The 12,260-nt window shown below is 40.1% G+C and overlaps 1 protein-coding gene across 1 annotated transcript; it reads left to right on the top strand.

The window, feature by feature from the left end:
* The first annotated feature begins 2,442 nt into the window (after positions 1-2,442).
* LOC125466533 (taste receptor type 1 member 1-like) lies at positions 2,443-10,578 on the top strand. Its single transcript, XM_059655598.1, has 4 exons — positions 2,443-2,762; positions 4,113-4,241; positions 7,534-7,837; positions 9,496-10,578. The coding sequence occupies exons 1-4, from the start codon at positions 2,443-2,445 to the stop codon at positions 10,345-10,347; spliced, it is 1,605 nt and encodes a 534-aa protein (XP_059511581.1). The 3' UTR covers positions 10,348-10,578.
* The last annotated feature ends 1,682 nt before the right edge of the window (positions 10,579-12,260 follow it).

The raw sequence follows: 12,260 nt of genomic DNA, 5'->3' as shown, positions 1-12,260 counted from the left end.
CAAATAATCATGCAACCTCATTTGAGGGATATTTGCATTTTTTACATCTGCTGAGCAACATCTAAACCAAACCGGTAATGGAACAATGTTTCAAGTTAAAAATACTCCAAGGTCAATTTTTTTTTAAACTTGGGTCAGCATAAAGGAAAAATCTAGACAATATATGGCCAAATTCGTATCATAGCCCTACCATGATAAATGTGTTGGAAGATTACCCTTCCACATATAATCTCCTGTTGGGGAAGATCTTATGACGCAACGTGTAGTATCTCTACCTTTGAGCAGGGCGTTTCTGCCAGATTGCTTGTGCAAATCTATGAGGAATGGTTTCATCACCATCACCTATGAGCAGAAGCAGGAGTGAGAAGACATTTGTAAGTGGTGACCAATTTCACTGTTGAATGTGTATTTTTTTAAATCCTGCTTAAAGTCGTTGCCAACCGGGTTAGGTCTGCTCTGGGATTGGTGATTCACCCTGACCAGACCTGTGCTATACCAGGCAGGATGATTGCTGACAGCCTTGCATTCCTTAGGGATACATTGCTGGAACTTTCCAATAAATACCAAGGCGTAGCTTGGATGGTGGTGAGAAGGGTGCTTGTTGAGTGGTTTGTAACAAAACACTACCACCACGCTCCTTTTCACAATCCCTTAATGTTATATAGCCACCTTATCCCTCAACCCAACTGACTGATCTCACCATTCTCTCAAGTCCGCCCATGATGTTTAAAATTAATCCAGAACAAGTCCTCAATAGCATTCCAGGTCAATGATATTCAAGTGATACCAACAACTGCGACAGTGGATGAAGGTTGTGGCAGTGGGGAGATCCCCAGTTGTCAAGATTTTCTTGCCACTAGAACTGTGTGTCTGCTGATGTGTAACAGTATTTCCACACTTAAAGATGTCCTGTGCAAGTCATCTACCTAGAGGAATTCAATTACCCATACAAAATTCTCACATCATGCTTGTTAGCAAGTGATTGCCGATGGCAACAATTTGAAATTTATTTCTCAACAAACATTACTAAAATGGATTAGTTGATCATTAATACACAGCACCATAAGGGAATAAAAACAAACGAGAGTCGCAGATGCTGTAAATGAGAAACAAAAACAGATATTGCTGGAAAAGCTCAGCAGGTCTGGCAGCATCTTTGGAGAGAAATCAGTTAAGATTTCAGGTTCAGTGACCCTTCCTCAGAACATTAAGTAAGAGTCTGAGTTCTGAAGGTCACCCGATCTGAAACATTCACTCTGATTTCTCTCCATAGATGCTGCCAGACCTGCAAAGTTTTCCAGTAAGTTCTGTTTTTGTAGCTGTTTAAGGGAGTTTGCTGTGAGCAATTTGATTGTCGTGTTTCCTACAACCGTGAAATTTTCTAAGAAGTACTCATTGTCATTGTGGCTTCAAAGCCTTTAGGACATCACTGGGTTGTGACTATAAATGCAGATTTGGTTGTTCACCTGTTCGCTTTCTCTTTGTGTTTAACTCTCTCCTTCAGTCTGTACTGTTTATTTACTGTCTCTTTCTACTCTGTATCTCTTTTGCCCTTACACTCTTACTTTCATAGCAGTACCAATCCTATAAATATTTTATGTGGGAGATTTTTAATTACCTGCTTTATGTTTTATCCATTTTCCTCTTTATTTTGATTTCCAGCATCTCATTTTTGTATTTTTTTTTTCACAGTGCCCCTAGCTGAAGGTTCTTAAATCTATTCTCGTGTTTTTTCTGTAAGGACAGCGAGGGAAAGTTTTTTGAATGCAGAATTGTCCCAGAATTCTAAGCAACAGCAAAAGCTTCCATTAAAAATACAAAAAGACTGTGAGATGGTGCAATTCATAGTAACGTGTATATATACAGGACATTTTAAGGTAGAAGGTGGTAGGTTGTGACCTGTATGGGAAACTGTAACCTAGATGGGAGAATTGATGTGTTGGAACAGTCCCTCATTGTCATCTGTAGCCATCCCGTTAGGTTACGAAAATGCTTATGATATAAAGTGCTTTTTTTCTGACATATAAAATAGGCTCATGCATGTTTCCATAGTAACAGCTCTTATAAATCCTCTTGCTATTGACCTTGATTTGCTCTGAAAGCCTTCGAAATTCAATGGTTATGCAGCTCCCTCCTGTGATTCCCTGTTGGATTTAATTCTCTTTAGTCAGAGAGGCTCTGTGTTGAAGAAATAATCCAAACGTTCAGCTCTTGCCCATGGCAACTAGGTCTTGATTTATAATCAGTGGTTTGCTTGTCACTTGTTGTTAAATTGTGATTCTAACTTTATCTAATAATGATGAATTCTAAATTAAACCAAATAACCTTTGAGCATTGGATCAGTGACTTAATATTCAGATCTAACAGCAAAGCATAGAATGACACAAGAAAAATAAAATCCACACGGACCAAGTTACTCAATCATCAATCATCGGTAGAGTGATGCAGACATGGAGACACTGGAGATGGCTCAATGTGGCAGCAAGAGAGGTCCCCGGTGTCATTGGCAGCCTGAGGGGTGATGAGAGCAGGAACACGCAGCCCATGGTGACTGGCGGCAAAAGTGGGAGCAGGCAGCCTGCGGTGACGGGCAGCGAGGTTGAGAACAGGAACAGGCAGCCTGAGGCAGCCAGCAGCGAGGGCGAGAACAAGAACAGGCTACAAGGACAGCGGGAGCCAGTAGCCCAGAGTGGGAGAGGTCAAGCCTTTCGGAGGAATGCAACCCAGTGTAACAAAGCACTTATGGACTGTGGTGTTAAACCGTTAACTGTGTTTCTTAGTTTTTCTACTGTTTATTAAGGACTGTGATATTTTAACTTTTACACTTCATTCTCTTTATTTTTCTGCTTTGTGCCAAGATTCTGCACCTTTGTACCTAAGATGGCACAGTAAGTGGTGACTTGTAAACTTTTCACTGTACTCTTGAGTATGTGACAATAAACTTAATTCAATTCGATTTTAGGACTAATTTTCATCACAGTGTTACTAATGAATGCTGCTAACAAAATATTTCCTTTATCTCCCTTTGATATTTTTGCAAATAATGGTACATCTGTGACCTCTGATTATCAACCTACCAAATTCTGGAAACAGTTTTTTCCTATTTATGCTATCAAACCCTTTGTAATTTTGAACAATACCACGAAATCTCCTGTTACCCCTTTCCTACTTTAAGAACAGTCTCCCTATTTTTTTTTCAAATGCATGTCCACACTTCTCTATGTTAAACTTTAGCTGCCACTGGAAAATTCACAATGATGGATTTGGGATGGAGGAAAAGACCCACAAATAGCATCTAATATTTTGGCATTGTGGAATTTGGGGATAAGCAGGCGATAAGCCTCTAACCCATGACCATGAATACTTTGTCAAGTAGGCAATACATATCTGTAGTTAATCCCGTCAGATAAATTTCATCTGTCTTTAAACTCATTCTGGGGGTGTATGTATACATTTATAGCCAATTCCTCATTGCCCTAAAATAGTGACGTCAGGACTTCTCCTTAAACTGTTAGAGTCTCATGTGAAGGTGTTCTCAAAATTACACTAATATTACCACAATAGTGATATTTACTTCTTAATAGATTTGATTTGTTTTTCCTTTTATATTTGATCCTTTGAATTTAAAACCAGCTTTCCTTCATTTATAGTCTGCTGTGATTCAAATCCTGCAGAGAGAGGTGAGGCACCCTTTAGTGTCTGCTTCCTGAACAGCAATGTCTCCTTTGACTGGTCATTATAAAGTGTGAGTCTCCATCCTAAGCTATCTACGTGCCTGATTTCCTGTCAGTCCTCCTGGGAGATGCTATACCTTCTGTTTGGGAGACAGATGGGATAAGAATTTAAAGTTGACACACAACACAGCCCTGAATGCCAGCAGCATTGAACCATAAGCCGGGGAACATACTTGTATCACCGCATGACAACATAAAATAATTACATACAAATCCATGCAAATAATTCTCCAGTTTTCCAGCCATCTCACATATTGAACACTTTAAAAGAACTGGAAATGGCAAACATCAGCATTTTCTTGCATATGCAGAACTCCCTGCTCTTCCCCACAGCAAAATGTGCCGCCTTCTATCACTTTTTGTCATTGCTATCTGTAGCTTTCCTGAGCATTCATCAGCTCAATTTACATTGTCAGGAGAATACGTGCTTGGAGGCTTGTTCCCTATTCATCTTACTCCATTGGATGATGTTGATCGATTGAAGCCTGTTGTTCCGAAATGTGAAAAGTAAGTAACAGTTGAATAGATTTATGTTGCAACCTGCAATTAATCCCTGAAGGAATATTATACAAGTCACGGCATAGGTTTAGGTACAAACAAAGCATGAAGGCAGAATGAGGCTCTGTGAATATCAAAGTGTGAGAATACCTTATACACCCCACTTACATCACTCATAGCGGAGGTGTATAGCAATCATTGTGTAAGTACAGTTACAGCTGCTGTGTGCAGCAAACCAAAGTTACAGCCATAGTGTGAGTCCAGACATTATATACACCAGTGACTGTACAGCTCCCATTTCTTAAAGGTACTGTTTCTCTTCAGGGTTCAGGTTCACATTTCCCCTCAAGATGTTGACTCTAACCAGGGTTTAGAGCAATCATTTATAAAATGAAAGATAACCAGGCTTAACTTATGGGCTGGAATCTAATCAAGGTGCTCAGGCAGTTTACACACAAAATAACAGATGCCCAAAAGTGAGTAACATGCTAGTATCTATCAAGGAGTTCAAATGGTTTACACATCACTGTAGCAGTTCCTTCAAGTAGTGTCCATGGCCCAACTATCTTTTTAGCATCAATGACCTTCCTCACAGATGAGAGGCAGGGATATTTGTTGAAGATCACACAATGTTCGGTTCTATTCAGTATTCTTCAGATAATGAAGCAACTGTGCCCAAATGTAGCAAAATTGGGACAGCAGCCACTCTTGGGATAGTAAGTAGCAAGCAGCATTTGTGCCATGAAAGTGCCAGGCAAAGGCCATCTGAATAAGCGAGAAAGCCAAGAGATCTTTTGACATTTGATGGCTTTTGACCGCCTACCTGCCCCAAGCTTAACCCTGTATTTTGGCAGCATATAAATTCAGTAGCAAATCCATTACAACTTGGGCCTGGGATCATGCATTCATTGGGTAAGAAAGTCTAAATCTTCAAACCTAATTTAGCCTAATTTAGTTTGTAGTTGGCAATTAACTGAAATCTACAGTTTTAATCTAAATCTAAATTCCATCATTGCTATTCTTAAGCAGGGAATAGCAAGAACTGCAGATGCTGGAGTCAGAGTCAATGCAATGTGGAACTGGAGGAACACAGCAGGTTAGGCAGCATCAGAGGAGCAGGAGAGTTGACATTTCAGTTCGGGACTCTTCACCAGTCCTGATGGAGGGTCCTGACCGAAACGTCGACTCTTCTACTCCTCTGATTATGTCTAACCTGCTGTGTTTCTCCAGTTCCACACTATTTATTCTTAAGCAGGATTAATTTTTCAAGGGTTGCCGTGAAAGAATAGCTTAATTAAGAACCAGTTGAAACTTCCTCAGATAGGACATTTGTGATGGGAACATACATAAATAGTCAACTTAATGTAACTTTCAATAGAATACCAGAGTCAAGCATATCCAGAGGTTAAAAGGAGGACGGAAAGAGGTTTGGTTGTTTTTTGCCAAAACAAAGCAGCTGATTGTGTGTAGAATTGATGAGTATTTATAGAATTTAAATTAAATGTAAGATCTTTAATTTTTATTTACGTTTCCAATCTTATATTTCCCTCTTCTTAAAAATAGCTTGTTAAAAGTAAGATTGATGCTGCTGTTAAAAAAAGGTGTCAACAGCAGAGAAACTAAAGTGATTAATTAATAAATTAAATGAAATAAAGATGGCAGATGTTGCTGCTGCAATGTATGGGAGATGCTGGAAAACAAGGAAATCCCAAGTGAACACACCTATAGCAAGTTTTTACAGCTCGAGCAACTTCGGATTTGAGTTGAAGAGTAGAGGTCCAAGCTGCAGACATTGTGCCATATCAGACGGGAGGAGAGTTACTGGACATTTTGTTCCAGGAGACAGTCCTATCCCTCAGATTAGGTCATTCAAATTTGGTCTGTGATTGTGGATAGTTGTGTGACTGTAGGTAAGGCAGGTATGGAAACCCAAAGCACAGCGTTTGAGGAGTCTCCGCCACTGCAACTGTCTATCAGTAACAAGGTTCTTTCGAGCTGTGTGGACTAAGGTGGGAGCTGCAAAGAATTTGAGAGAACAGCACTGTCGTACAAGAAGCTATTTGTGGGATAGGCAATGGGAACATAGTAGAAGTAGTAGGGGCAGTATAATTCGTGGAATAAATACTCTTCTCTATAATCTTTAGTACGAGTCTCGGAGGCTGCGTTACCTGTGCAGTGAGTTAGGACATCTTAGGATTTGAATGGGAGGACAGGGATCCAGATCCTGTTTTCAACTTTGGTTCCAACAATGTTGATAGGACCAGAAGGAAGTTCCACTGAAAGAAATTAGAAAGCAGAATCTTCAAGGGAATAATCCTGGTTACTTGAGCCATGGGAAAACTTAAGTAAATAAAGTCAATGAATTAAATATGTTTCAAAAAGATTGGTGCTGGAGGAATGGATTACCATTCATGGGGCACTGGGTGGCAGAACCTGGTCTTCACTTGAACTATGTTGGGACCAGAGACTTGGTGAATCATAGGAAAAAAGACTAAGAGCAGGAGTAGGCCATTCGGTCCTTTCGGCTTGCTCTTCCATTCAATGCAATTATGGCTGATCCTCAATGGATCAATGCCATATTCCCACTTTCTCCCCATATCCCTTCACGCTTTTAAAATTCAAACAATTATCTGTTACTCTTATGAATATATTATCATGTGACTTGTCCTTCACATCCATCTATGGTAGAGAACTTCACTGATTTGCTATCTTTTGACTGAAGGCATATTTCCTCATCTCAGTCCTAAGTGGCCTATCTGTAGCCTGAGACTGTGACTCCTGGTTCTAGACTCTTCAACCAGGGAAAATATCCTCCCTGCTTCTAGTCTGTCCAGCCCTATTTGAATTTTATATGTATCAATTAATTCCTTCTCATCTTTCTATATTCTATGAAAACAGGCCCAGTCAAACCATTCTCTATAGTTTTTCATAAAATTATTAATTAATTAGAATCAAATGTCTACACTGCAAAGAAGGTTTTAAATTAATTAGAAGAGGGAGGTTCTAGACAGAGAATACATAGGCTTGCAAAATAAAAGAATATGGCACATTGCATGGCAGCTACTTAAGAAATATAACCAGAGTAGGAGAGAATATATTAAAAAAGCAGCTTATAGGCTCAAGGGGAGAAAAGTGGTAAAGAAATAGATCACTCTTGATCTTTTTGTTCTCAAGATTTCTACCTGCATGTTGGAGCAAATAGCTGATACCCCGTGGACCCGATTCTGACATCATTCATGAGTACTACTGTGAAGTTCTTACTAATTGCACTTTAATTGACATAAATTACTTTCTTTTGCAGATCAAAATTCAGAACAAAGATGTTCACTGCCTTCCAAGCAATGAAATTTGCTGTTGAGGAAATTAACAACTCAACTGATTTGTTGCCAAGCATCACTCTCGGTTATGATATTGCTGACAGTTGCTTTGAGGTTGTGGACATCCAAGCCACATTCAGGTTCCTTTCAGGCAAGCGAGGATCAGAGCTGAAGATATTAAGCAATTACACAGTTTACCAACCCAAGGTAATTGCTGTCATTGGACCACCTTCAACAGATGTATCAATTACCATTGCCAGGTTGTTAGGTTTCTTCCTTGTTCCTCAGGTGAGTTTATTATATGCTTTGGTGATGTATATCAAATGCAAAGACTTCAGCTTGTACAGATGTGCTTAGTCACTCTTACGCTGTCCAGGCATGCTGTGTTACACTGTTAGGGCATGCTGTGTTATCAATTTTGTTTTAAAATATTGCTCAGTTTCTATCAACTTCCCTCGGGGGTGCTGACTGTCACTGGGTTTAAGGTTGTTTCCCCTACGAAAGGTTCCTAAGTCTTCTGGAATCTCAGACAAATGACTATTAATTTTGTGTGAGCAGTGGATATGGGCAGAATATTCAACGATTCATGGCATCACAGCTGAGCTATGATAGCTGAAACTAATGTCTTCAGCCATAAGCTTCAAGCCTTTGCCACTAACTAACTTTTTCTATTTCCACTGTCTAAAGCCAAATCGGATTGTGATAATCTTGGCCTTTTATTTGATGCCAGTTTGAACTTTCATTCCCATATCCTCTCTATCATAAAAACTACCAACTTTCTTCACTGTTTCTACTTCAGTTAACATCCTTCTCCACATCTATCACCTCAAGGCTCAATTATTTCATTAGTCTTCTGGCTGGGTACCTTTATTCCTTTTTCCAGCTATGTTAACGGTTGTACTAGCATTGAATGCCATACGGAATTGAGATTCTAAACTTTTTACCACACTTATTTCTAGTAACTGAAAGAGGTCATTTTATTTTTAGGCTATGCCCCATGCTTTTTACGTTATCCAGTGTAAATACTTTCTGTCTCTTATTTGTCTTATTTAATACCTTAAACTTTGATCAAGTCACTCCTTAACATTCTAAATTTCAGGTAATGGTGTGTGTAATCTGATTTCTGTTGCTACAATTCTGGCCTCTGGATCATCCCCACCCTTTCATCATACCATTTTTGATTATACCTTGTGCCACATGCCAAACTCTGGAATTTCTTCTCCAAACCTCTACCTGTCTCTCTTCTTTTCAGACCTCCCTGAAAGCAAAAGCTTTTGGATAATCCACAAAACACCTCTTTTTTCGGCTGGACATCTATCATTTTGACAATGCAACTTTTTTTATGTTAAAGACACTGTAAAAATGCAAGTTATTGTTCACCAAACAGTGCATTTGATAACTGAGCCATTGGAACACTAGAAATCCCATCATATTTTCTTTGAATTAGAAAGCATAAAATTACACTAAGGTGTGACCAATTCAAGCAAAGGTAAAATAACTAAAGTTCAGCTAATTGCACTTATGTCTGACTCATTGGGTTATAGATTGAAGGCCCAACTCAACTGGAGCACAAATATTCAGGCTGGCAACACAGGGCAGTACTGAGGGATTTTTGTACTGTCAGAGGTACCATATTTTAGATGAGAAATTAAACTGACGCCCCATACAACCTCTCAGATGGGTGTAAAAGATCTCATAGCATGATTTGAAGAGGAGGTCTCCCATGTAACCTTTAGAATTTTATCCTTCAACCACCATCATTGGAACAAATAATCTGACCGCTTACTTCTTGCCTGTTGTGGAACCTGAATTTCCCAAATTGCTGCCATGTTTCTTACACTGCAACAGTAACTACACTTTATGATTACTATTTGTAAAGCATGTTGAGATGCTTGTGATTGTACAAGGTGCTATATAAATGCAAATTTCTTTTTCTGCTTTTGCAGATCAGCTACCAGGCATCTGGTGAGATTCTGAGTGATAAAATGCGTTTCCCATCATTTTTCCGGACCATTCCAAGTGACAAGAACCAAGCAAAAGCAATGGCACTACTGATACAGGAATTTAACTGGAATTGGATTGCTGTTATTGGGAGTGACAATGAATACGGGCGCAAAGGGGTTAACAAAGTTGTAAAACTGACCTCAGCAGCAGGAATCTGCATTGCGTATCAGGGTATCATCTCTTCCTCCCCTGAGCTTGTTATCCAAATGATCAACAATATCAGTAACATTGTCAATGTCACCGTACTTTTTTCCAATGAGATAATGGCGCAGGTATTTTACAATCTTGTCGTGGCACAAAATCTCACCTCCAAAGTATGGATCATAAGTGAAGCTATTTCTTTATCACAAGAATTAACAAGCATACCAAATATTGAGAGTATTGGGGTGGTTATGGGTATAGCAATCAAGGAAGGGCAGATGGCACATTTTGAAGAGTTCCTGGACAAACCTTGGAGTCTTAGTAACCCAAGAATGTTGCCAGATTCAGAGTTGGGAAAGCATAACCACAGTAGAGGCAGCTATGAGCAGGCATGCAGCCAATTTAATTGGCTGAATGCCAAGTATTTGAACTCTTCATTATCCAGACTGGAAAAGCGGCTTTCATACAATGTGTACTTGGCTGTGTATGCTGTTGCCCATGCATTGCACAATCTCCTCCAGTGCAATGCAGCACAATGTGAGAAAAAACAGAGAATCCTTCCCTGGCAGGTAGGTGTATGTTATTGGTGCGATACTCTTCTTTTGCACAACAGTAAAAAAATAAAAAAAACAAGTAGAAGGAGGAAATTATAGGCTCAAAAGCACTAGTCCTTTTTTAAAATCACATCTTCTCGATAAATATTTCATCATGTTTAACTTCTCATAATATCACTCACTTCACCTGCCAGCCTCACCGTGTCCCTGAAACCCATCTCACCGTATCTCAGTTGTTTGTCCCTCCAGGTACACACCTGTCACTTCAACCCATTCTAACGGCTTTCACTGTCCATCCCTAGGAACTTTTCCCCTGTGGTCTTATCTAACTCAAGCAGTTTAAGCACCTCATCTAACTCTTCACAGATCAGCAATGATCCCACCTTATTTAAATGCATGAATTTACGTGGGGTGAAATTTTCCCATTTGCAATTGAAGTGTTTGTGAATGATTTGTATAATGCAATCGTTTGCTGTTTGACTCATTAAATATCAAACTGAGCTCTTAGTGCCTTTCTTGTATGCTACTGATGGGACCTTCCAGCAGTCATACTGCTAGTGCCATATTTGAAGCCCAGCTGCATACCACCTCACATGCTGCAAGCCTGGAACTGGACCTCACACTGCACTGCTTGATCGTTATGGCACACAGGAAAGGAAAGATTGTTCCCTGTTCTATGGACAGGGGCCTGCAGGTAATGGTGGATATGGTAGTGGAGAGGAGGGCTCTCCTTTTGCCTGTGGGCTGTCACAGGAGTTCACACCACCAAGCCAAACCAGCCTTGACCCAAGTAGCTGTCTGAGTCTGTACTGTGTCCCAGGTGAAGAAGTACACCCAGTAGTGCAGGAACAGGGGCAATAATCTTCTCAACTCTACAAGGGAAGGTGCCATCATCTTCTCTCTGTTAAGTCTATTCATAGGGCCACCACTTAGTCTAACTCTGCCACTAACTGCCACTGCACATGCCTCTCACCAAGGCTCATGGGACTATAGCTCTTGGTATTGCATGCATCACATTCTCTCAATGGTTCTCACCTGCCTCATCTTCCTAAAATTTCCGGCTATCTGCACTTCTTGCCCACTCACAGGAGACACCACACCATCCCTCCTGCTCAGGGCTCCCCACTAACTGCGATTTCATTCACTTCAATAATATTCAATCTCTCCCTATGTCTCACTGCAGGAAAAATCTGCCCACAATTGGGTTGAGAGGGCAAAGGCCAGGGTGCCTCACCCAGAGCAAAAATCATAAGGAGCAGACGTTGGAAATTCAGCCCCTTGTATCTGTCCCACCATTTAATACGATCATCACTGATCTCATCTCAGTCTCAGCTCCACTTTCCTGACTATTCCCCATAGACCTTTAACCCATTACTAATTAAAAAATCTGTCTACCTCCTCCTTAAATTTATTTAATTTCCTAGTACGCACCACACTCTGGAGTGGAGTAGTGAATTCCACTGGTTTATGATTCTTTGATAGAAGTAATTTCTCATCTCTGTTTTAAATCTTCCACCCCTCAATCTAAAAATATGACCTTTTGTCCTAAATTGCTCCTGACACCCATAGCAAGTGTCATGAACAACTATTTGAACGAGAAGTAACTGAAGTTTGAGTTGCAGACAATTTGGAGTTGAAGAGGAGTCTTGATGCAGCTTTTGTTGACACAAAGAAGTTGATTTATCAATGGCAGTGTTTTTCAACTGGTGTGCTGCAATGAGGTAAGAAGTACGCCATTAAAGTTTGAGAAAGTAGTGCCAATTTATCTGAGCACTGAAGCTGCGTCCGTGTTTCTGATCTATTCTGGTACTTTGTGTCTATTATTGAAGGTGCCCTGTTATAGGAAGGATATTATTAAATTGGAAAGGGTGCAGAAAAGATTTAAGAGGATGTTATTGGGACTGGAGGGTTTGATTTATAAGGCGAGGCTTATGAGAGACAGGTCCATGAGTATGAAAGATTTAGAAGGATACGGGCCATATGCAGGCAAACTGGACTGGCTTAGTTTAGGA

This window comes from Stegostoma tigrinum, chromosome 28 (assembly GCF_030684315.1).
Source record: "Stegostoma tigrinum isolate sSteTig4 chromosome 28, sSteTig4.hap1, whole genome shotgun sequence".
NCBI classification, from domain to species: domain Eukaryota; kingdom Metazoa; phylum Chordata; class Chondrichthyes; order Orectolobiformes; family Stegostomatidae; genus Stegostoma; species Stegostoma tigrinum.
The sequence above is the reverse complement of the archived record's forward strand: the minus strand, read 5'-3'. Positions and strand labels throughout refer to the sequence as shown.

Coding starts and splice junctions, on each gene's coding strand:
- LOC125466533 (XM_059655598.1), top strand. CDS start 2,443: ATGCAGACATGGAGACACTGGAGATGGCTCAATGTGGCAGCAAGAGAG. Junction 2,763..4,112: donor ATGGACTGTGGTGTTAAACC/GTTAACTGTGTT, acceptor TGCTATCTGTAG/CTTTCCTGAGCATTCATCAG. Junction 4,242..7,533: donor GTTGTTCCGAAATGTGAAAA/GTAAGTAACAGT, acceptor TTTCTTTTGCAG/ATCAAAATTCAGAACAAAGA.